We start from the raw sequence: 24,876 nt of genomic DNA, 5'->3' as shown, positions 1-24,876 counted from the left end.
GAATGTGGGTTTAAGCAGCAGATAAAATGACATTAAAGTGAGTATGTATGCAGCCAACAGTATTTTCAACAATTATAACTTCTTAGGTAAACTTATTTTATATGATTACAACTGTTTTACTATATTGTCATTCATTATGTGTTTATGCACAGGTATCACTATGGATGCTGCACAGGTGGTTATCGTTAACCCTAAATATTAAAATGTTCTGCTTACAACTATTATGTCTTACAAAACATTGAACTACAATGTTACCCTTTAAGCCATGAGACAAATATAATTTTAAGATGTTTCATGTACATGGAGCATATTGCTAAATGTTTCACTGAAATACCACTAACTAATTTAACATATTCCTGACATAACAGTGTGGATTGTATCTGGAGCACCAGGTTCATTATTAATGCTGAAATGATGAGCGGATTAATCAATACACTATTTTAATGTTAAAAGTAACTTAGAAAAAATGCTAAACATTTTCTGGTTCTACCTTCTGTGAGGATTTCCAGGATTATTGTATATTGTAGGCTATATGGAATATCTTGTACATATTGAATGCATTCAAGAATATTTTTATATTTTTGTTTCCAATTCAAAATCTCTACTTCACTGCATGTAACGAATTAGAATTATTTGAATGTAAATGTAACGTGAGACCTGGGTTGCGTTGAGTCGATGACTGAATTAAACAGACAACGGAAACATTTCATTTTTTTATGACCTTGACTATTCAGTGACATCATGGCTGATAACCAGTCCCCTTAGTCGATTTGGAGCGTCTCTATGCAACCAACCATAACCACACACAACCAGAAAATCCCCAGGGACATGTTTCAGCCAGACTTACGCAAAACTCTACTCAGCAACTTAATAAGTCCTTTATTTGCAATGTTCCGTGACCTCATCTGTCTAGTTTCCGATGCAAAAGAAGCAATAATTTCTTAAATAAAGAAAGCAAAAAAAAAAATATTTACAAAATTCCAATACAACTAATAATCAATGGATTATCTAAAGCACCTCTCTGCATCTGGACAACTGCTGTTTCTGTTGGATACACTGCAATTACGTCAGCAATTTCTCGTTTCTGAAAAATAAACTGAAAAACATTGTTTTTTTTAATTATTATATATTTACAGAATGCTCCTGAAATAAGTTTCCACTTACAGTAGAAAAGGCTTTCGGATCATTTCTGTGTTGTTTTAACTGTATATATTTTCATCAAGTCAATTTTCTGTAGATTTCAAGTTTTAACGGTGATTGGGTCATTAAGTGTCCTCTACGACAGCTCAGGTTTAGGTATAGAAGAGGTAAAGATGAAGAGTCAGTGTGGTTTACTACTGGGGATGGGAGAGGATGGCTTAAAGGAAGCATTAAGACCACCCCCTAGTAGTCAAAGGTCAACACCAGTCCATGTTTCTGTCTAAGTTCATCATGGGAAACAGGAAGAGAAAATACACAACCTTTGCATTAAAAACTCCATTCATCAAATTAAGATTAGTTCATGTACATTTGTCTATCGAAGTTTCGTCCACTGTATCATTAATAGAAACACACTTCAGTCATGCTGCACACGCCAGTAAGGGACAAAAGACATAAAAGCCGAGTCTGGATTGAACACACATTATGGCATGACGATACCCACATTTTAGGGAACCCACTACACCACACGCCCTGCGGTTCATCTTGCAGATCAGATAGGATTTTAGGCATTAGAATTATCTAGAACCATAAAAAAGCAGCCTGTTGGTTTGCATTATTGTGAGAAAAAGAGTTTCGTAGTCATGTGGGATACTTCACAACCTCGTTAACAAGCAATCCTGCTGAATCAGTTTTCAAGTTTATTTGATGAGGACACTTGCTGTGACAAGCAGGTGGGGGAAATAATGAGGAAGCAAGAGAGGAAGGGTAGAGAGAAATGATTGTTTTCTGAGTCCATCCCTCAAAGAAAAGAAAAAAATAATAAAGATTTATCCTCATTGAGGATTGATTTGAGTCTGCCTCTCTGGCAATATTGTCCATGACTCTCTGCAAAGCCCCCACCCTGCCAGAGGGGGGCGGCAGCTTTCAGTTCAGTCTTTTATTCCTTGTCAGACTCCTCCTCGGCCTCGCGGAGCCAGGTGAAGAAAGCGGTGACTGATTTCAAGGCCACACCTTTGCCCGTTTGCTCCGCAGGGTCTTTGCTGGTTTCCCATTTATAGAAGGCATCCTCTTTAATAACGTCCTCGTCGTACAAGGCGTCGAAGAACATGCGCAGCAGGTCTGCAGAGACAGGATACAGAGGTCAATAAAGTCAATTCTCTTTAAAAAAACACTTCTTTTCCTCTCTCTGATGTCACTTTCCCACCTACTAATCTGAACTTAATATAGGAATGAGCACAATCCACCACAAACACTAGTAGTTCACTCTATAGTGAGGAGTAAAGTGAGATTTCACATATGAATCGTTTTGTGTCATCAGGCTCGGTGTTACATCTATCAATCTGTCTCAAGCTATGGTCTCAATAATGGCCCTATTTGCGTATTGAATTAACATTAATAACAGGCATAACCCAAACGGTATATGCTCCACCAACTTCAGAATTTGTTACAGGGCAACGGTATGAAAAAGGTATTTGTTTTTTGTCCACCTGTGTACATTTAGCCCCAGCACCTTACTGCTGGCCCTCTACAAATAGAATACTACTCACTCGCTGGCTGCTCCATGTGCACCATCAGAGCCTGGAGGGCGTAGAGGGCCTGCAGCTCCTTCTGCTCATCAGACAGGTATCTCTGCAGCAGACTGGCCCTCTGACCAATCTGTCCTGCGTCCACCCTGTACGGGTTGTCACCTGAAACAAGAAGAAACAAACTCATTCATTGAGATAAAACTTCTTGTAGGCCATGGAAATGTTTACTCTAAAAGGGTTGCAAAATCAATCACATATTGCGATTTGTGTTTCTACAATTCATCGTCACAGAACATCGATATCTCAGTAATACTGAAACATTTTCAACATGGAGAATTAATGCCACCGCTGTGAGATGAAAAGACAAACCGACAAAGAGAAAGGATAATTTTAGCTCAAAACAGAGAGCCCTTACAGCTATATACTTACATATGATTGCAGACTGACACACTGATGTCATCAATGCTCGTACGAACTGGTTGGAAGCAGTTTGCTGCTCGTCCAAGTTAGCCTGGGGAAGAAAAAAAAACAAAAACAAAAAAAAACTGTTAAACAGAGGAAACAAATGACTCATACAACTTTTAAAACCTGCATGGGATATTCAAGTCTGAAGTAAAACATGAGCTACATCAGAAGTACATTTCACCCACCTCAACCCAGTCTCTGATGCGCTGGTTGTTGGCCTTGTCCTGGAGGAGTCTGTCCAGCTGTTTGCTGAGCTCCTCTCCAGTGAGGACCTTCTTCTCGTCCACGTCCTTTGACTCCATCTCCTCTCCGGTGGTGAACTCCACTTTCTAAATTACATAAACAAAGATAATTGAAGATTCTCTTGTAAGTGATTAACTTAATTATTTTGCTTTTAATTCTTGAATTTTTCTTAAATGTGAATGACGAAAACACAACAGGACATGAGGGGTATGTAGGTATTGACATTAGGTCTGCATTGGTGTCAATTTGCTGCAATTAAATATCTTTATTTCTATATGATAAACAATCAAGACGAATATTGGCACATTATGTTTCTGTTTTCTATGAGATTGTATGAAGTTTGTGTTTGTGTGTTTCACTGTCTTGTAGTACTGTAGCCTACAGACCTGATCGGTGACAAACTTGTTGACATCTTCATCCTCGGGCAAGAAATCACTCCAATTGAGCCCACCCTCAGTCCACATGGCCCCGACCTTCTTAGGGGTCTGATGGGGAGAAAAAAAAACAAAAAACATTAAATCCAGTGAGTCTTAACTGTCAAACGGCACAAAGTATTAAGATGTTAATGTACAACAAGGTGTAATGAAACAATATTAAAGGTTGCACTCATTATAGACAGAACGAATGGAGTTTTGGGGATTTATGTAGGACGTACCATTTCTTTGCAGAGCAACTTGAGGATCTGTACCAGAAGCACGCCAGCCTGCCCCAGAGGCACGAGAGGCTTTGAGATCTCCCTGAAGATGCAACACACACACACAGAGTTATTCATTCCATTTGCTTTTAACTAAATTATTATTCAGTCGTTTTATTTATTACCATAATTAGTAAAATCACAGTTATACTTGGGTTTAAAAAAACAAAAAGTACAACGTGAAGAAAGGGAATGATGATGACAAGAGAGTAACTACAGACACCTCAAATATTTGTGAGAAGCTGACAAAGGTGTCCCAGTTATCCCACTGACTCAGATTTGATGTTTTTGAACTGCATGTGTACAATATGTATTACTGTGACGCATGTTTAGGGCCAGAGCACTGCCTACACCCTACAAATGTTGCTGGGTCAAAGGTAGCAGTTTCTGACAGATCTCAATCCACAGGAACTAGGCTTGCTGAAGAATTATTTGATTTAATTATGTTTGCTGACTTCCAGCACTGTAGCTCACCTGAAGAGCTGTCCCATAGGGATGCCTCCCTCATGGAGCATGGGGGTAATGAGTTCAGCCAGGTAGAGCCAGATGTGAGGTATATCTATGGCCGTGTCTTCCGCAGCCTCCAGGGTCTCTTCTAGCCTACGGTCCCAAAAAGCACAAAGCACTCAATCTCACTTTAACACACACATTAGTTAGTTTATTTTGCATAAATCAGTCCCTCAAGAGTAAACAAGGATGCACTTTAGAGACATCGGAAACACAGTGTGGTGTTTTTCCTGTTAAAGCTCACCCTTTGTAGTACTGCGCTGTGGGCAATAAATCTGCCTTTACAAGTTGGTGCAGCAACAAGCCCATGTGTGCTCTAGCAATGGTGCTGCGCTCAAGCGTCGACTCCACACCGTTCCGGACAAACACATAGAGCAGTGAGGCGCTGTTGAGTTCCGTCACACACTGCAACGCCTCCTACAGCAGCAGAAGAGGACAAGATGTTGGCCATCAAAGTGGTTTCATATTCCAAGCATTTGCAGGTAAAGCCTGACAATATGCGTACATTTAAGGAAATGCACTTCGTTGCATGCAAGTTTACATGGCGTCACGTTTGTACCTTCAAGTCATTAATGTGGAGGTATTCTTCTATAATGGCGTTTGACTTCTTCTCCAACTCCTCTTCACTCAAGGCAGGTTTAGGGAGAGAAGGAGGAGGAGTGGGGGCACTCTCACGCTTAACTGCAGAGAAAAATTAGTTAAATATTATTCCAATCTCTGTGTGTCCACAGCTTTTCCTACCATTACATCCATTTCAAATCTTCACTTTTGCTCAGTGGGTTTTTTACCTGGGAGATCTTTGCTTGGGGCCCTGTCCTGGCTTCCTCTGTCTCTGCTTCCTCTATCCCGACTTCCTCTGTCCCTGCTTCCCCTGTCCCTATTGTCGGTCATGCTGGCCACGCGGCGCACTGGCTCAGTCGAGGCCCGGAGGTCACCGGCCCTCCCGCCGCGCTCCTGAGACTCTCTGCTGAAGCTTCTCTTGGTGATTTGGTTCCGGGTGCTCCTGTCGTCACGACCCTCCCGTCCCTCGCTGCGATCAAATCGGTCAAACCGATCCCTGTCGCGATCACCCCTGTCTCTGTCGCCACCACGCTCGCGGCTTGAGCTTGACCTAAAGGTTGTAAGTGAAACAAAAAGGTCCACATTTATCATAATGTGCCATGAAATCTGATCTGATATTAAACTGGTTGCTATACAGGTCTTCATTTATTCAGTGGAGGTGGTAAAGAAAACAATAAGAGCAAAGTACGAGGACAAGACATTTCACTTGGTGAGAAAATATCTGCAGCTGCTAAATACCTCTGAGGAGCTCTGCGATCAGAGTCAGTTGAAGACAACAACGAACCAGACTGTTGCAGGGCTGAGAAGCGGTTGAGGGTGCTGGTAGCTGGACGACCAGAATCTTAAAGTGGAAAAGGACAGATTAGCACTCCAACCACTAAAACATCTTAAAACCACACCGTCTTTTTGAAGAATATGTTATACCCGGCTCTCCGCTTGCTGGTTTTGCTCCAGTTCCTCCACTGCTGCCTTTGCCCCAGCTACCCCACATTCCTTTTCCCCCTGGAGCCAACAGTTGATTGTTGAAGTCCAGAGAACCAGGCTGACGGTGAACACAAAAGTAACCATTACAAACAAGTTAAATAAACATTTACGCAAGTCCCAAATCATCAGGTCAAAAATAACACAGTTTCATTCTAAAGGCTCGTGATTTAGCAGAATACGAATAAGTGCAAGACTGGGGCGATTTCTTACAGTGCACCCAAAACACACTTCAAGACTCAGGACTTTAAACACTTTATTTGACTATACTGTCAAGTTAAACTGAATGAAAACCTGAAGCTGCAAATTTTATACAGTCAATTAGTGACAACTTCTGTGTTAGACTTGGACATTACCTTTGTGATCTTGCTAAGGCGAGTGGTGTCGATGGGTCTGTTCTTGGAAATGGGCACAGTGTTCCATCCCTCATCCTGAGGCTGGCTAGTCCGGCCACCTCCTGGTGTGTGAGAGCCACGGCCCCCCATGTTCCCTCCCATCCTGCCGCCTCCTCTTTCTCCTCCTCCCTCCTTCTTGGACAGGAGCTGCTGCTGAACTTTGATCTGTTCCCTGTGCTCCTCCATCTCTGCCTCCTTGTGGATCTGGTCGATTGTTTTAGGACCCTGGTCTCCTCTACGAGGCACCCACCCACTCTGTAGACCAAAGATGAAAGATAGTTATAAAAAACGGTCTGTAACTGTTCCAACATCGGTCAATGTCTTCATTCATGTTTCCCACGCGACTCCTAATCCCTGTGGAATACGTCACACAGTTTAAAACGAGCCTGCTCATTCAGGAATACTTCTTAGCATTAGTCACCACCATAAATGCTTATTTTCGGCTCCGGTTATGGATGAAGTAATATTTACCTTTCTGAGGTCCAAGACGTCTTGTAGCATGAAGCGGATTCTGGATGAGGTCTTTCTCTCTTTGATGATCTTGTCCATCTGGTTGAAATATTGATCCATACGAGGCTAACAGGGACACAGGAAAAAAAGCGGCTTTTATGAGTCATGGCTACAAAACAACAACAACCTCATTATGAATAAAGAATTGAGACTGATTTATACGTAGAGAACTGTCTCCTCAGTTCCTCAATCCCATCACTAACAATCAGTGGCCCAGACACGTAGCACAAAAATAAAAGTCATCACCGGAGACGGTTGAATGTGTAAATACTTAGGTTTTCTAGGGGTGTCCCCGACTAAGAATTTACATAGCCAAATGGGAATGGTTAAATCTAGCCTATAGTCGACTCATATTACAATCATTTCTTTTTGTTTTTTTAAATTAAAAATATATATTTAGTGCTCTGCTCGTATTCCAAAATAGGCTATACAGTATATCATGATTTATTGGGAGAAAGCAAGCAATTCTAGGTCAAATTTGACATTCAACACCCCCATATTGACCGAATGGAACGATACTTTGTTTTTTGAATGACCACATTTTCCGACAATTCAACGGTCCTTTGATCAAATCATTGAATAGTCGACAATTCGGGGTCACCCCTATTGTGTTCATGCTTTATTTACCTTGGCCTTCTCAAAGTCCAGGTCTTTGCCAATTGTGGAGAACAGCCTGCAGAGACACTCCAGAGACTCTTCATCATGATTCTTCAGTAGTTTCACTACGCAGTCGTGCATGATGGCCTCTGTCAGCATCTTCAGCTTGAAGAGCTCGCCAATGAACTTTATGTTACCCATTGAACGGCGGCGAGCCTTGTCTTTGAAATCCTGCAGCTCCACCTTCAAGCGCTCACACTCCTCTCCCTGAGGGCAGATACAAGTAGGAGTTTGTGCTTAGTGCTGGGGTAATATGATCAGTTTAGTCTAAGTAAACAACGAAACCTGTGGTGGTTGCAACAGTGCGGGTAAAGGATCACATTTCTTACTTCTTTGGCAGCCTCTATTTCTTGTTGCTTTTTCTCAAAGATTTCATCATCATCCTGGTCCTTCTCAAACTCTTTCTGGCAGCGGTTGAGCAGCAGTTTGCGGAAGTTCACAAAGAGTCCTGGCTTGTCAGGGATGGGGACTTTCAACTGAAGGAGGAAAACGAGTACAATTAAACATTTTTAATGAATATACATCATCTCACATATAATGATGTGGCCTAAAGCGTGATTATAAAAGTTAAAGTGAACAGTGATTAAAGTGTCCTTTATTATGAACATTCAGTGGCCCAGACATGTGGCACAAAACAGAAGTCATCATTGGAGCAAATTATAAGACCCTGATAAAAATCACACGACTTACCCCCAAAAGGCAGCGGCACATGTTGGCATAGGCCACAGAGAAGTTGGGCTCTGAGATGGCCTTCTCAAAGATGAGGTCAATGGTTCCCTTCAGCCTCTCCTCTGTGTCTATCGTCAGCTCTGTCACTTGTTTCATCAGCTCCTGAAACTTCTGAGGGGTCAGCTTGTTGAGGATACTGCGCAGACGCTTGAACAGCTCTTGAGTCTTGGCCTGTTCGGGATCGTCATCTTCGACTTCCTCCGCGGCGCGGGTTCGAGTGGACTTCTTTACCGTGGGCTTCCAGGCCTTCTCAGCCTTGTTGAGCTGCACGTCGTCGCCGAGGGACATGCTGCTGATTATCTTCCTGGGCTCTTTCCTCTGGCCCTGCTGGGAGCGACGTGGCCCAGGTGGCTAAAAGGAGGGGAAGGGATGCATTTTAAAAAAGAAACCATGATCAAAAAAATAAATACATAGAATTATGGTTAAAATCACCAAAGAAAGAGAAGAGACAAAGTCACTGTTGCGTGCTGTGGTGTTTGTGTCTGCTCTCTCGTGGGTCTCTCCAGGTACCTGCCAGCCTTGCAGCTGCAGTAAGTGATTGAGTGTAGCTTATTTCAATAAGTAATCAGGGCTGGGAGTATAAAGGAGCTGGAGAGCTACGGACAGTTCCAGTGGGCCATTACGCCAACATCCATGTGTGTACTTTATACGTTAATAAATTCCTTGTTTGTCCATATACTTTAGTTTCCCGGGTTCTTTATCCCCAGGTTATCTTTATTCATTTTATTGTTACTTCAGTCATCCCCTGGGCTATTCAGGTAACATTCACTCACCGGGCCTCGTGGTCCTCCCACCGATCTGCTCCCAAGGTTACCCAAATACGAGGGAGTAAAATCAGGACCCACATTTATCATTCGAGCTGGGTCAGCAGGCCGCATTGGAGTCTTGTTCGCCTAAAGTTAGAGTAAAAGGAAAAACAACCTTAGAGTCCATACAAAACACTGACAAGACAAGATGGACGTCAAGTTTCCTAATTTCAATAATAATAAACATGATATATAAAAAAAAAAATGTTATGCTAATGAGGTCAAAAGTTTCATCTGTCATTAATCTCACACATGAAAGATATTCCACAGCATAATTATGTAAAACATCCCCTACCTTGTCCAGGACCACATCACTGATGATAGGCAGGCCATCGGGTTTGTGCATACTGGCGCTGATAAACTGGAAGCCCAGGAGGAACTCCCTGTCGTACCGCTTCTTGTCTTCTGGGTCTATCGGTTTCCATTTTTCTAAAAGATGTACGAAAAATGTTAACACACACACACACACACACACACACACACACACACACACACACACACACACACACACACACACACACACACACACACACACACACACACACACACACACACACACACACACACACACACACACACACACACGCCATTTCTAGAGAATCTAGTCAACCTACCTTCTTTGTACTGGTATTTCTGCTCAGTTGGCTCAGACGTAACTTTAGGTTCTGCATTTTGCTTGTCTTCTCTCTCCTCCCAGGTCTCATCTACAACCTCAGCTGGAGGTTCAGGTGGAGCAACAGGGACAGGGTCGGCCTGAGTGGACGAGGGTTCAGGAGCAGGCTTGGCTTCTTGCTCCTGCGGCAAAAAAAACAAAACACGAAGAGATTAAAAAGTATTATGATAACCCAGTTAGTCACAGAATGCAGTGTTTTAAAACTAAACATCCTCAAAAATATTATTGATACAGCTGAAACTGCTGAGACACTTAAACACCATGATGACCTTGCGTTAACTTCGATCTTTCTTGTTTTCATCTGGCCTGACACTAACCTCTGTGAAGGCATCCAGGAGGTCTCCAATTGCCTCTTTCTTGTTGAACTCCTTCATGTTCTTCCTCTTCCTTGGCACAGACGTTGCAGCTTCAAGAAAATGAATTAAAATTAAAATGGAGCACAACACATGCGGCAATCATAAATGCGAGCCAGATTTAACTCCACCCTACCTTGCATAGTAGGTTCCTCTGTAGGGCAGCTAACAGAGGCAGGAGGGGCATCCTCACTTTTTTCGTTCCTTTCTTCCCCTCTCTCTTTCTCCTCCTCCTCCTCCTCCTCCTGGGCAGGCATTGCCGTTTTAGCCACAGGTGTGGATTCCTGAGATTGAGAAGCATCAGGCTTGTCAAGGGGTGTAGTGTCTGAAAATGCCACATCCTCAGACAGTTCCTCAATGTCCTGAGGAAGGCCGTTGGAGAGAAGAGGCTCTGCTGCTTCAGCCGGTGTGGGTTCCGGTTTAGGGGCGGGGCTCTGGGTGGCGTTCTGGGTTTGTGGAGAAGAAGGTTCCTGTGCAGAGGGTGGAGGCGTAGAGACTTTAGTTTCTGTCTTTGTAGCCGTTTCTTCTTTTGCCTCGTCAACAGGGGTAACTGTTGCAGGAACCTCAACTGCAGGCTCAAACTTAGCACTGGCCACTTGCTCCTTATTTTCCAATTTCTGCAATTCCTCTGCTTTCTTTTCTTCCTTTTCTGGTACCTTCTCAGTTGGAGGTGGGGCAGCCTGTGGTTCTTCCATTTTGACAGGCGCCTCTTGTGCTGCTAATGATGCAGAAGGGCCGACAGGAGCGTCTACGGTGTCACCCACTTTAGTATCAACTTTATGTTCTGCCTCAGGAGGAACTGTAGTAGTAGTAGATGCTGCTGCAGGGAGGGGAGACTGCAGGTCCTTTATCAATGGGGATGGCACCTCTGCAGCGGCTGTAGGGGCTACAGATTGTATGGCTAACTCAGCAGGCGGTGTCATCTGGTTGTCTGTTTCCTGTTTAGCCTCCACCACAGGCTCTGTATTTGCTGTGGCAAGAGGTGGTGGGGTTTCAGCACTAGCAGGGGGCTCAGTGTTTTCATCTGGGCAGTGAAACATGAAATAATCACAATAAGGAAAATCTGGAATACAGCCATCTTGCATTTTTTATGTAAACCAAAACAAGAAAATGTACTCACCTCTTCTCGTCACTGTAGTGGCAGGCTGTGTAACTTCACCATTAGTCTGTGCAGGACTTCCATCTGCTGTGGAGGCCTACAGTCACAAAACAGTATTAAGTGTTTTTAAGCTCTGATGATTGCAATGAAAATACACAAATGTACAACCATTTTATGATGCAATCTTTATGAAATCATTTTCATTTTTAGTTGAGACTGCGTCAAAGACGTGTTGATTAAGCTCTATGGTGTTCTTTAAAGCGTAACTCTCGCCAAAATGCAACCTAGAGTTGTACCCGAGTCAAACTTTTGTTTAAAAAGCATATTTAGGACGGAAGCTCCACTTTTAAGATGTATCGTATTTTTGTTTTTCGGTCAAATGGCCTTTTGAATGGGAGTGATAGGGGCACTTTTATGCTAGCCTCAAAATAGCTATTTTTAAAACACTAAGAAGGCTCGACACAACATGAAACTTTGCTCCGAAGTATCACCAGGGTGTCTACACATGAACCACCCAGAGTTTACTAAAAAGAAAGGTTTTGAACAACTCACCGTAGCTCTTGTTGTTTCCGGTCGCTACCACCTCGGCAGTCAAAACGAGTCGATATCAAAACAAGCAGCCACAGATTTAGTATATCCCTTGTGCACCGGTGTAGTTAAGGTGTAGAGCCCCTGGTGATACTTCGAGCAAAGTTTCATGTTGTGTCGAGCCTTCTTAGTGTTTTAAAAATAGCTATTTTGAGGCTAGCATAAAAGTGCCCCTAGCACTCCCATTCAAAAGGCCATTTGACCGAAAAACAAAAATACGATACATCTTAAAAGTGGAGCTTCCGTCCTAAATATGCTTTTAAACGAAAGTTTGACTCTGGTACATTCACAAAAAGACCCTAGGTTGCATTTTGGCGAGAGTTACACTCTAAGACTGTAGTATGTCCTGTGTATTGTATTGCATTTTATAGTGTAATAATAGTGTTTCAAATTTTTTTTACCAACCCAGCTGGCAACTCAATGTACTTCTTAAGCTGAAAAAAAGACTAGCCTGAAAATAGAACAACAGCTCAGAACATCAGTGCTGTGCATTTGCTTTGGCAAAAGTTTGTTCTGTGAAACTCTGTGCAATATTTGTACTGTGCTGATAATAAGTTGTTATCACAGATGTGTAAACATGCAATCCCCTATGAAAATAAAATAAGTGGAGAGATGGTGTGTAAAGAAAACGTATTTTCATCAAAATTTTACAGTACAGTAATGATCTGCTAAAGCTGTAGTTTTTTTTTTTTTTTTAAATCAGTTATGTTCTTATGTGCAATTAAATCGTAAGACATTAAACTGTAAATAAAATTTTTGGAAAAAAATACTCTATTGTAAAATAAGCCAACTACCACTGTAGATAGTTTCACAGATAGAACGGTCTACCTTCACTTTATTTTCCACACACACGGTACCTTAAGCCAGCACAGAATAGCTGAAAACAATTTAGATTTCTAAAATAAGAAAAACTAAATCCTAATCACAGATTAAAAAACGTGTCATTATTTTTCAAGATTTACAATCAAAGAATCAATTCTGTCTTTAACCATAAACACAACCATGCTTGCTTCAGATCAGAGTTTAAATGAGTCAATAAAAACTGGTCATCCCAAAATGCTTTTTACCTGTGGAGGAGTCGGTGTGGTGGTGGACCTTCCACCTGACATGATCTCCTCTGTGATATCGCGCCCTCCCTGGTTGGGGTCTCGTATCCTTATCTATAAGCAGACAGGGTCAATATTGGTTAGGTTTCCACAAAACACGTATCCTTTTTAGAACATAAAAATACAGACAGTATGCAACGATGCTGTCACTACTGATCTACAGCTGTCACCCATCATGATAAATGCTATTGTTATTTTTAGGTAAAAGGGAAAGTTCCACATTGAACAGACAATACACTTTCTGTCCATTCAATTTTTTTTTTTGACCTCAGACAAGAGGCGGGCTGCCCTTTTGTTGTGACACACTACCGGTTTGCGTTCCCTCTTTGGTGGCCCTTGTGACTGTGCGGCTGGTTGCTGAGGAGGCGGGGCTTGTTGCTGTTGCTGGGCGGGGTTGATCATGACCGGTGCCGGCTGGACAGACTGAGAGTACTGCGGCTGAGCTGGATAGTATGCTCCTGCTGAAACAGTAAAATGAAACAAAACAACAACAAAAGCATTAATGAAAAGAAAACAATACTCGCGCGAAAGACGAAGCTTCACACTAAAACAAAAAGTCCATCCGGGAGTCACAAGATTTTTATCCCGTAGTTATGACCAAACATGACAACCCAGCAAGGCTGTTTGTGGGTGTGGACCCTATTCATATAATGAACTTAGCACAAAATAAAAAATAAAAAAAACATCTTGGAATAACTGAGTGGAGATTCCTGTAGGAACACAAAAACAAGAATTCACACAGAGCCTATATGAGGTGTGTGGGTCAAGATCAAAGCAAAATATAATGTGCATACAGTAAATATATACATATAGGCTAATTTGCAGGCTGGTTAACGTGTTTTGCAATCAGTTTTAGAAATAAAGTCACTAAGAGGGTTCGAAAAATTGCTGATACTAGCAAGAAAGTCGCCAAGTTGGCATGTTGGCTGTGACAATAGTCAGTTACTGTCCATCTGTGTGCTCAAAGTAAACCATCATCTCTAGCCATTACTGTGCTGGCAGGGTTGCACTAAAATAAATAGAAACCACAGATATGTTACAGATAGCCTGTGGTGAATGTTAAAGTTATTCAATCTCAAAAACACTAGTATGAAATAGGGGTGTTGAAATTAAGCATTGCATGGATGCATCGCGGACCTTGACGATATTCTCTCTCTCTATATATATATATATATATATATAGTGACGCGTTGTGATGCATCGTGACATTGAATCGATTTGAAACGTTGACAGGATAATCGTAATCGAATCGTGAGACCAGTGAAGATTCACACCACTGGTTATGACACAGGCTTTTGAAATACCCTTCACATTCAGGCTGTGAAGGTCGGACGGAATAGCATGTTAACATTCCTGTGCAGTAAATGAACACAGCCAACATTACTTGCAAGCTTACAATTACAAATCAAGACACTTGAAATCCGCAATTTCTTTCTTTCATTGTCATCACATGAAATACATCATCAAGTAAAAATCTGAAGCATATCACTTTGTTAAAAGTGGAATTTTGGCCCAGCTAGCAAGAAATCTGCAGCCTGGCAGCCGAGCGGCACACTGCAGGCAGACTTTTTAGCTCGCCATCAGCCCTGTGTAGGTGGACTGCTCGTCCTCAGCAGTAAATTAGGGTGAGCTTGATTTCAAGGACGAGTGCTTTTTTGCTCCTTCCCCAAAGTTGAAGGATATTGTTTGAGCAACTGATAACAGCCCAGCATGTGTGGTTTTGTTAAATAGTTTAGAATTTTTTAGATTATAACCTTTATTTAATTGGCAACTAAATTGATCACTCTACAACCTGATTTAACCTATACTGCACTGACATGTATGAATGAAGGTGTACTTTCTTGTGGTATCATCATCATTGAGAAAAACCAAAATACCAAATGCCATTATTTATTTTGGTAAGGCGTCACTATTTTAATCAAAAATACTTAGTGGAATGATTTTTTTTTTTGTATGTGACATTCACTTTGTATCCCATTTGCATATAATAGTAAACGTGGGTGTTAGCAAAAAATAAAAATACATCTCCAACGCTATCAGCGACAGGAAGTGCCACAGAGATTTTTGCCACTAAAGCCTGCTGACCAACACACAAGCACACACACTACTCACCAGGGTAGCGCTGGGAGGTGAGAGGAGCACCGTGGAGAGAGAGACGGCCGTTCTCTCGCCCGCCCCCTCTCCCCCCACCACCCCGCCTCTCCCTCGCAGCAAGAGAGGGCTCTGAACCAACGCAGCAAACAAGAGGAAGGGAGTGAGGGACGGGAGAGGGAGGAAAGAAGGAGAGAGGGCAAGAGACAGATGCAGAATGAGTTAATGAGAGGATCCAGAGGAAGCAGGGTGTTAAAAAGGTCCCATGAAATTAACGGCTTTAATGTATATATTGCCTTGTGTTCCTGGCTGCATCTTATTCTTATGTCAACTGTTTATTTTTCTTCATATCTTTAAATAAAAATCATAAATTTCTTAATTTAAAAAGGTCCAATATGTAATCTATGTACTGTAATAAATCCAAAAATGACACCAATGCCTCATCAGATATTAAGGAAACATGTTAAGCTCAAATACTATCTTTTTGACAAAAAATGCTAATGTCAATATTTTTTATTTTTGAAATTTACGTTCCGTGACGGAATTTATGTTTAGGCCTGTGTTGTTATAAACTGCCAAGTTTGACAGCCAGGCCGGGTTGCCAGATATACCTGTGGAAATGTAAACCCAGCACGCTACAGCTGTAGTACAGCCATGGAAGCAGCACACAAACGAACGGGATCAACAGAGATAGATTCTACATGACCTAAAAAAAAAAAAACTGCATGTTTATAACAGTTGCGTGACCAGAGACATAACAAACCCCGGGTAAATATTGGAGCTGTATTTGAAAGATGGAGACAGCTTAAGGACGCTGAGTTGGCTAATTTCCTCCTGAACAGGTAGCTAAGCATTAGCTTCGGGCTAATTTATCACAGCTACAAGGGACGGGCATTTTATGTAATTTAAACATTTGTGTACTCACATTGAATTATATAGCTAGAGTACCCGAGTTGGTTAATCGCAAAAACAATTGAGACACAGCCAGTAAAGTGATCCCGACGGATCCTGGCTAACGACGCTATGCTAACTGCTAACGTTATCACGCAAGCAATCCATAGCTGTTTACAACGTGTACAATGGTGAGTTATGAATCGGAAAGAGAGGACCGTGAGTTTGCAGTGTTTTTAGCAATTGTTGCCACAATTCTAAGCCAATGAAATGTGTTCAGTAGGGTGGAATAGGACGGCAAAGTTTTATTTTTAGTAGTTCCTATCCTGGCGTGTGGAGAGGACGACGGGGTTGTCGGGTTTTTAGTGGTTCCTACTGTAATTCTAAGCCGAAAAAGTGTGCCTGTCAGTTGGGTACAGAGCTCCGCGGGAGCATGGGCTTTTATGACTGTCAAGCATCTAACGTTAGCTACTCCACTGTCTAACATTGTTGGATGCTGCGCTCTCAGCCTGGCAACCAACATGAACTTTCAGTCTGGGCAGGAGGGGGCGTGGAAGACGACTCTCTCCAGTATTTTGAATTTGTAATGCAGTAACTATTTTAAACACTAGCTGTCAGTATTACATATTGGACCTTTAAGTTCTGCTCACCGTTTCAATGTGAGCCAATGTAATCGGTTTATATAGGTTTTAGTTTTACCCACACAATGCCTCACATTTAAGAAAAAGTGTTGTTCAGCAAATGAGTATTTGCAGCAAGAACACAAGTCCCACAAGAAGTGTGTTTGGGGTGGCATTTTCAGAAATGTTTTTTCAAGTGCAGTGGTTGCGGCAATACTCCAAATGTTTGCCTTGCATTTTAGAGGCTTTGTCCTGGATACTTTTGAACTCATTAATATTCAAATTAGATCCATCTTAACATTAAATCCCACTCCAACAGCATGTTTATATGGACATGCATCCAGCAAAAGAACAAAATTCTTGTCTCAAAGCCATTTCATGGAACCTGTAAGGCAGTGTCCGGTGAGACTGCAGATAGAAAGAACACAGGCCAAAGCAGAATCAAGCCAGACCACATGCAACTGGCGGTTCACCACATACAGTGTTTTGACCCAGAAAGACATTAAACACACCAACCAGCCAAGCAAAACCACGATAAATCCAGCAATACCTTATGGGCAAAGATGTGCGCAAATGGATATGGACTAAAACTACATGTTTATACTTTAAATGTGTTAAGTGAGGGGTTCTGTTGTTTGAGATTTCATCCCCTTTAACTGATAATCCTCCATGTTAATAGTTGTGCTTGGTTGTTGTTGGTCTTGGTCAAAAACCCTTACCATAAGCAGGGTATTCAGCAGGGCTAGTTCCCGGATAGAAGCCTGCTGTACCACTGGTCACAGGATACTGCTGAGTAGGAGGCATATATGGGGCCCGGTACTGCAGACACAAAATAAAGGGTCAGAGACAACAATAGATGGAACAATTAAGTTGGGAGAGCGTCAGATCAATCCTTGCCATCTCAACAGTAAAAGATCAGACCCTTTTTCTAAAGTCTGATTTATGGTTCTCCGCAGACTCCACGCAGAGGTTTCGCCATAGTCTATGTAAGTGGCCTGAAGTTTATACTTGTGCGTTGGGTGTGTGTGTGTGTGTGTGTGTGCGTGTGTGTCGATCTCTTTAAGAGAATAGCATGGCTGGCATGTGTGTCAAATATTGGCCTTATTACCCGTTTTTGGTATATAGAAACTCGCACATTTGTGTAGCTTGTCCAACTCTCCTGTCAGGCTCTTGGAAGCAGACGGAATGATTCTCTCTGGCAGTTAGCATGTTTCCCATTATGACATTCTGTGACACTGGTAATTCTAGGCTGCTTCACAAAGGAGTCGGTCCTCAATCTGTTTCGTTAGAAAACGCTCTCAACTTATTTTCACTTGCCAAAAATTGTATTTCTCTGTGGCAGCAAAACAAGCTAAATGAGCTGTCAGAAACTCCTGTAGGTTAAACTGGGTTCCTAAACGGTTTTAGTTTATGCTCACTGTGTAGGAACAGATACTCTCTCCTTTTCAAAAGAGAACATCTACAGTTGTTAGGTCGACCGCTAATATGGGTGTCATTTTAACAAATGGATGATTTCTAATTTGAACCAACCTGTCCAGGGGGGATAAAGTAGCCCTGAGGGGAGCCAGCAAAAGACAGCTGCTGCTGGGAAATCATCATCATCTGTGAGCCGTGCGGGTAGACTTGAGTGGGTCCGACAGGTCGTGGGCCACTACTCGTCTGTACCCTTGGAGCACTGGTGGCCATGGCTGGTCGGTTTTGATAGTAACTCTAGAGAAGAGATAAGGAAGAACAAGGAAAGAAGCATGAAGAGTGTATCACAAGCAAACATTTTGCTCTTTGTGTTCATTTAGTTTCTTTACTATGGTGGCCCTAACCTGTGTTAGAGCACACACACACACACACACACACACACACACACACACACACACACACACACCCCCCTAACCTCAGCTGGAAGCATTCACAACAACTGCCAATGTGTACAGCAAGTTCAGTTCTTGGGTTACACCGAGTCTAAATTGTACTGAATGGCATGTCTCCCTGCTACACTGCGGTTAGCCAAAGTTAGGAGGGGGGAGAGGGACGAAGAGAAAAGCTGTTACCTGTAATGCTCTGTATCCACCCTTCAGCCGCGCAACACATGAGCAGAGAGCAAGAGAGGGAGTGAGATTAAGGTGAAAATGAGGACAAGAGACAATGTGGAAGGTTGAGGTTACAAGGTGCAAGAAGGAAGAGTATGAGAGGCAGCAGCAAAATATATCTCTGCCATGAACAGTAAGCTCAAACAACCACATGCAACTCTGTACAGGTTTGCATAAAAGTAAGATCCCCTGAAGTCCTGCGGGTCCCAGGTTTGAGTGGATTAAAGAATCACTTTAAGGGCTGCAGGTGCATGCGAGCAATGAAACAATGTTAGAATGCTGCAGGTACTAAAATCAATTCACTAAATATTAAACTGTTATGTGCAGGTGCACGATGTACGAAGAATAATGAGGCCTGGGAGAATTCTGCTATTAAAACATTGTGACCCAGCAACAACTATTTCACAGGGTGTGCATAAGACTCACATGACACCAGTCATGAACATAAAAAGGAGTCTTTACAAATCTTTCAGACTGTTGTCATTAAGGGTCATTTGTAGTCTGGCTATCACCAGACCAAGCTCAATCTTTTAAGACTGAACATTAGTCTGGGGAGTCTGCTCTGTATTTTCTACTGCACAAGAGGCGTGATCAACGGGCATAGTTCAAAGGACTCTGTACGCAATTGGATAGTCCTTCAACCAAATCAGACCAATGATCCGGGTGACGTACTTTGCAGAGTGAGGCAGAGCGAAAGCCGGTCCTTTGAAATTTTTTAAAACAGCAGGGTTGCTGCGTTCCGGTGGCCGTCATGTTGAATCTAAACAAAAAAGCTGCTTGCCTTCGCTTCTCTATCGTCATCAAGATAAAACCCGCCAATAGCGCGCCAGGTGGATAAGCCAGTTTATGATTGGTTCCCGCAAATTTGTAACGGAAGCAGGATAGATAAAACGTACAGGTTTCCAGCCTGAGCTGCAGTGCAAAATCAAATCGCCGGCAGATCGGGCTGGGTTTACCCAGTCTAGCTCATTTGGTAAATGATGACACTTTTAATGCAAAGTTCACATCGTTTGAGATATCTGGTATGACAACTTGACATTAACAAAGACAACAATGTCTGTGTTATGATAAACTTGACATTAACCTAGACAACATAACCTGCAATAAATGTGTCATAGCAGGCCTAATTATCAAACTTAAAGAAACTATTTAGCTTTATGTGTTAACATTACATTAAACTGCCATATGTGGTTGGTTTTGACATTGGCTGTCATGAGACCATTATAATTGTGTCATGAATATTTTCCTTGACCTCAAGTAAAGTAAAACAATTTGGACTTGTCATAAAATTGTATTACACTGTCAAATGCTTTTATAACGGTGATATAAATAACTCCCTTGACCTTAAGTAAAGTAGTACTATTTGGACTTGTCCTAGAGATGTCATAAATGGTATAAGGCCAGTTTGACATTAATATTTACAGAGTTTTGGACAGATAGCTTTACTTGTTGCTAAAGTAACCGGCCATTAGAAAGTGTACCATGTTCATGACAGGTGTCATGTCAGTCTTATACACACCCATTCAAATAAAGTGTTACCAAAAAAATGGCACAACTTCCTACTGAGAATTATGCATTTCTAGAATGAGATATAAACCTCAATTTAACTGGACCTCAGTTAACTCATCTAATAAACGGCATTTTCATTTAATTCTCCAACCAGTGAAACTGAAAGTATGTATTACACTAAAGAGACAGTGGGGATGTAAGGAAAAGTGAGGAGTGTTAGTACCTGTTGGTGTAAAGTACGGGGGCCTGCAGCAAACTGGGAGGACAGCAGAAGAGAGGAAAGAAGTCAAGATTGACATTTAAGGAGAAACATGGCACACAGGCGCACGCGCGCGCGCGCACACACACACACACACACACACACACAGCCTTGTAGCAGAAGAAGCCGTGTCAGAAGTCTTTGTGAAAGAGTAGGAAAGGGAGGGTTCCCATACAATGCAAAATGTATAATATAACGTAACAATATAATGTCTAACATACTTAGACACTGAATGCAAAAACCTTAGCAGAAGAAAAAAAATAACATGCTGTGAACAATACCTGTCTTGGCTGAGGTGCAGAGTTCATTTGTGGAGGTGGAGGGGTGGCAAAAACAAGAGAAGGGGGCTGTCCAGGACCGTAGGCAGCCTTGAGAGGAGAGGATGGGGGGGGAATATGTTACCAAACTTTAATCTACCAAAACAACTTACATTCTAAAAGGTCCATTTATCTCACCTGTGTCAATCCAGGGGATGGGGCAGGATTTGGGACAGAAGTGGGTCCCGTTATAGGCAGTGGTGGTTTGTTCATTTCACGTTCTTTTATGGTACTGCATTAGGGTGGCTGTGTGTTGCCAGCCTCTCTGTGGAAAAGGAGGAGGAGCAAGGAATACAAAAAAAGATGAACAATTAAGAATTAACCAAGTGTTAAACAAAGATATTGAGAGGAAATCGCTTTCAGCTCAAAGTTGATCTCTACATATGACAATTGCAGTCATACAGGTTAGATATCACTTAACACTGTATAAAGAGAAGACATGAACCTTTAGCGTGGCATCATCAAGCCAAGCAGTGAGGGTGTGGTCTGTGGTTTCGCCTATGATAACACCACCACCACCTCCCACAATGTTATTCACTTGCATATTGTCTCATGCATGCAGTCTTATGGACAATTAGTGTTAAAATAATCTGCAGATGCATTGTTCAAATCAGATAACAATGAACTCATTTGTTTTAACCTCCACCCAAAACTGTCTGTTTGAGTAGAAAAGGGGTCATGGTGCTATTTAATCAATTCTAAAAAGGGGACTTTACGGTGTAAAAAAAAAAAAAAAAAAAAAAAAAAAAAGAAGAAAAAACTGACCATGACTGAGTTAAACTGCAAATAGCTAATAGGGATGACTTATAATGGCTTGGAGATCTACTTCAATTCATACATGCCTGCCACCAAATCAGTTGGACTGTTTCGTTTTGAGTGAATTTAAGAAAATGGATACCTCAGGTCAAAGTTCGTTTACTGTGTTAACAGTGGCTTCAATGCCCCCTGGTTGTGCTAGCTACATGTGCAAATAGTCCACTCAAATAACGTCAATATCCATTTAAAAACTGACTGCAGTTTTCTCACGAAGATAAATGATCGTATAGGTGCTGGAATAGCTCAGTCATGCTGGATTAATAAAATCTGATGAATTCTACTAGCAGACGTGTCATCCACCATCCACCTGCTGACACAGGAACTATCGTTAGCTGCTAGCTAATGCCATGCTTCTTTTAACAGGGCATCAATGTACAGAGCTACCATATGGTTCCGTTAGCAGAGATGGCTACCAGTCTTATGAACAATCAGTAAATATGACAGGTAGTCTAGGAAACGATTCTCATTGTGTCTTAGCTAAGTTATAGTGTGAAAGGACATTTTACTGGCCCGCTAACAAGGCAGCATTCCCGTCCGAAGCAGGTTAAATCGTTAGCAATCAGCCAGCTAACGTTACGTGTCCCATCATAGAGGTTTCTGCCTAGTTACGCTACGTGGCTGAACGTAGAGTCCACATTTAACCTTAAAGTATACAGAGCTCAGTGTGATAGTTTTACTGTGCTGATGGACAATATGACTAATCAAAACTCGAGTACAGCAAATAAGCCGGTCCTCGCAATAATGTTGCAAGACTTGACACTGATTAGGTTACAGTTCAGCTAACGCTGGTTATCGGTTTAGCCCTGCCCTACTAAGTGTATTTAATTACAGGCCCAGCGAGCAAATGAGACCATCAACCTGACATTAAACTTGAGCCAATAGTGTGCCAACAAGCCAAATAATATCAGGGTTTCAAAAAAACGGTTATAATAGAGAAGTTAGCTCTTAAACAGTGAAACGTCGTTTTTAAACCATGCCCCAGTAGCGTTAGGGCTAGCTAACCTTACGAAGCCTCAATGATAACGGGAACACCAAATTAAGCTTAGCCACGAGAGCAAGGGACCCTGGCTGTCACTTAAGTTAACTACGCAGCTCTAAATAATGTCTCAAGATTAGGTACCTACCTTTTAACCACCTTTAAAACATTCAAATTAATTTGGTTTCATCATTTTTCGAATTCTGGGAAAGAATCGTAGGATAGCTATCCTAGTGTGTGGACTGACAGCCGGCAGGGCCTCAACCAGCTAACATTAGCTAGCTAGCCTGTGTGCCTTTGACAAAAATGAAGCTAAGCTCGGGTGTACTCCAAGCTAGCGATAGCACCGTCAATTGGTTTTATTCTTACCAGGAATCAATAGTGAATATGTTGTAAGATGGTAACTCGGGGAATCGGCCTCTGATCAGTCTTCTGTTAATACAAGTAGTGGTGTTGCAGTTTCCTTGTCCTTTACTCCAAAAGAAAAGTGATGCCCTTCTTGGCTATAGACTTAGCGAGCTAGCTAGCTGACCGGCAGATGGGAGTGAGTGCTACTACTGTCACTTCGGTTTAAATCCCCGGGCGTGCAAAAGTGACAGTGCTCAAAATCAAATAATATAGTACTTAGGGAGTACTATTGACAACTCCGATGGCCCCGAAAAAAGCCTCTGGACCGGAGGTCCATGATCAAGGCGTCGATGGTGACGGATTGCCGGTTAGGTATGTACACAACTGTCGCATCAGTAGGTTCAGAGCGAGGCCATAATGCGATGTTTCTGGTCTATGGAGCCGGTGCGCCTCCAAGTCGCATGGGTAACTTCCGGGAAAATTAAATTTTGATGCCGTTTCCTTGGTCATGTGATACAGGAGCTCAGCTCAATTCATCAACCGTCGCCTCACAATAATCTAATACTATTAGCTGAAACAAACACAATATATTCATGTCAGGAATGTAAGTACCACTACAGAAATTCACAAAGTCTGTAGTTGTACTGGGCCTACACAGTAGTCCAAGTATTACGAATTAATACTACTTGTAGTTCTAACAAACATTAAATAATTTGATTAAATAATAAATGACTTATTGCCAAAGTAAGTTTTCACTTGCATGGAATTTGCCTTGGTGTGTTTGGTGCATACAATAAACATATGAAAATGGAAAAAAAAACATAGAGCAAACTGCTACAGTTAAGAACATAAAATATGGAATAGAAATATTACAATAAAAGTATGTAAAAGACAACTGGTTTTGTGCAGGGTGTGCAAAATATTAATATGGATGTAAAAAAAAAACTTACAGTATAACATAAGTCACAGATAATAAGTTAACCATCACATATGTCTAGAAAAACCGCAAATCCCCACATCTGAGAAGCTGGAACAATCCCGCTCCTGGTTTTTACTTAAAAAATGACTTGGTGACATTAATTGATTAGCCTATCAAAAGTTGCTGATACATTTTATATATACTATTAATATTACTACTACTACTACTACTACCATATATTACTAATACCAATATTGCTAAAACATAACATCAGCTGAAATGATAAAGGCATTATGTTGTGTCCTGCATTATAACCTGCACAGTCTGCATAATTTGTGGAGGGGCACATTTCTAAATAAATTTGAGTTGAAATAGCCTTCATTGCCAAAAACAGGCGTTTAATAAGGGCCTTAAGTTAATTTTTACCCTGGGGCCTCAAAGCGGACTTGTTTGGCCACAAGTTTTGACATGAATGCTCCCTCCCTCCCCCTCTAATACAATTTATATATGTATTTATTCATTCCTTTCAGAAGTCTGTGGAAATGCAGCTGAAGGTGCAGACTGACTGACATGGCTGCTGGAATGGAAAAATGACTTCCCTTATAGGTAAAATTATGACATTAACTGATCATTGTTTTGGTGATTATTTAGTAGTAAGATATTTTGTAGTGCATATCTTATCATGATAATTTACCTCAGTTATGTTAATCAAGTCCATGCACTTTTTGTACAAGTCCTTTTATACTCTAGGGGTGTTGTACAGTTACATTACAGCCAATACGTCACAGCGATTGTTCCAGACTGTTTTTGCCATTGGAAGCAAATTTGATAATATTGTTCTTTTTACTCTTTCAGTTATGACACTTCTTTGTACTTTTTTAGTGATATTTAAGATGAATGCCTAAACATTACACTTTTACAAAAACAAACCATACTGTCACCACAAAAGAGCATTAAAAAGGCTTTATTTGAGAAAAGTCAGGGACATGTTGACAAAACATAGTTGATCCAAT

At 41.6% G+C, this 24,876-nt stretch overlaps 1 protein-coding gene and 2 non-coding genes across 7 annotated transcripts; all 3 read right to left on the bottom strand.

Moving 5' to 3' along the window:
- Window positions 1-862: 862 nt before the first annotated feature.
- eif4g1a (eukaryotic translation initiation factor 4 gamma, 1a) lies at window positions 863-23,411 on the bottom strand. Of its 5 annotated transcripts, none has more exons than XM_078263808.1 (31): window positions 22,966-23,411; window positions 20,943-21,069; window positions 20,769-20,855; window positions 20,452-20,484; window positions 18,166-18,345; window positions 17,355-17,454; window positions 13,301-13,494; window positions 12,995-13,087; window positions 11,361-11,436; window positions 10,377-11,264; window positions 10,205-10,293; window positions 9,829-10,009; window positions 9,510-9,643; window positions 9,182-9,301; window positions 8,370-8,759; window positions 8,009-8,155; window positions 7,650-7,886; window positions 6,984-7,088; window positions 6,474-6,767; window positions 6,061-6,178; window positions 5,875-5,977; window positions 5,364-5,686; window positions 5,135-5,256; window positions 4,820-4,992; window positions 4,543-4,668; window positions 4,030-4,111; window positions 3,761-3,859; window positions 3,317-3,460; window positions 3,096-3,177; window positions 2,688-2,828; window positions 863-2,259 (listed from the first exon to the last, which is right to left on the bottom strand). In XM_078263808.1, exons 2-31 carry the CDS (start codon window positions 21,015-21,017, stop codon window positions 2,078-2,080), a joined length of 5,118 nt encoding a protein of 1,705 aa, XP_078119934.1. In that variant the 5' UTR covers window positions 21,018-21,069; window positions 22,966-23,411; the 3' UTR covers window positions 863-2,077. The 5 variants fall into 5 exon arrangements, with proteins under 5 accessions (XP_078119934.1, XP_078119939.1, XP_078119935.1 ...); XM_078263813.1 differs by having other exon boundaries at window positions 13,343-13,494; XM_078263809.1 differs by having other exon boundaries at window positions 13,301-13,491.
- LOC144527232 (small nucleolar RNA SNORD66) lies at window positions 7,197-7,273 on the bottom strand. Its single transcript, XR_013502802.1, has one exon. It is a non-coding gene; the product is annotated as a small nucleolar RNA SNORD66 (small nucleolar RNA).
- LOC144527233 (small nucleolar RNA SNORD66) lies at window positions 8,270-8,332 on the bottom strand. Its single transcript, XR_013502803.1, has one exon. It is a non-coding gene; the product is annotated as a small nucleolar RNA SNORD66 (small nucleolar RNA).
- Window positions 23,412-24,876: the final 1,465 nt, after the last annotated feature.

This window comes from Sander vitreus, chromosome 12, assembly GCF_031162955.1.
Source record: "Sander vitreus isolate 19-12246 chromosome 12, sanVit1, whole genome shotgun sequence".
Taxonomy (NCBI): domain Eukaryota; kingdom Metazoa; phylum Chordata; class Actinopteri; order Perciformes; family Percidae; genus Sander; species Sander vitreus.
This window is presented reverse-complemented; position numbering and strand designations above follow the sequence as displayed.

What these genes read in the sequence shown, in the direction of transcription:
- eif4g1a (XM_078263808.1), bottom strand. Translation starts at nt 21,017, where the DNA reads ATGAACAAACCACCACTGCCTATAACGGGACCCACTTCTGTCCCAAAT. An exon ending in AGAGGAACCTACTATGCAAG is followed by an intron (nt 10,294 to 10,376) that starts GTAGGGTGGAGT and finishes ATTTTCTTGAAG; the next exon opens with CTGCAACGTCTGTGCCAAGG. An exon ending in GTGTCAGTCTGCAATCATAT is followed by an intron (nt 2,829 to 3,095) that starts GTAAGTATATAG and finishes TTCTTGTTTCAG; the next exon opens with GTGACAACCCGTACAGGGTG.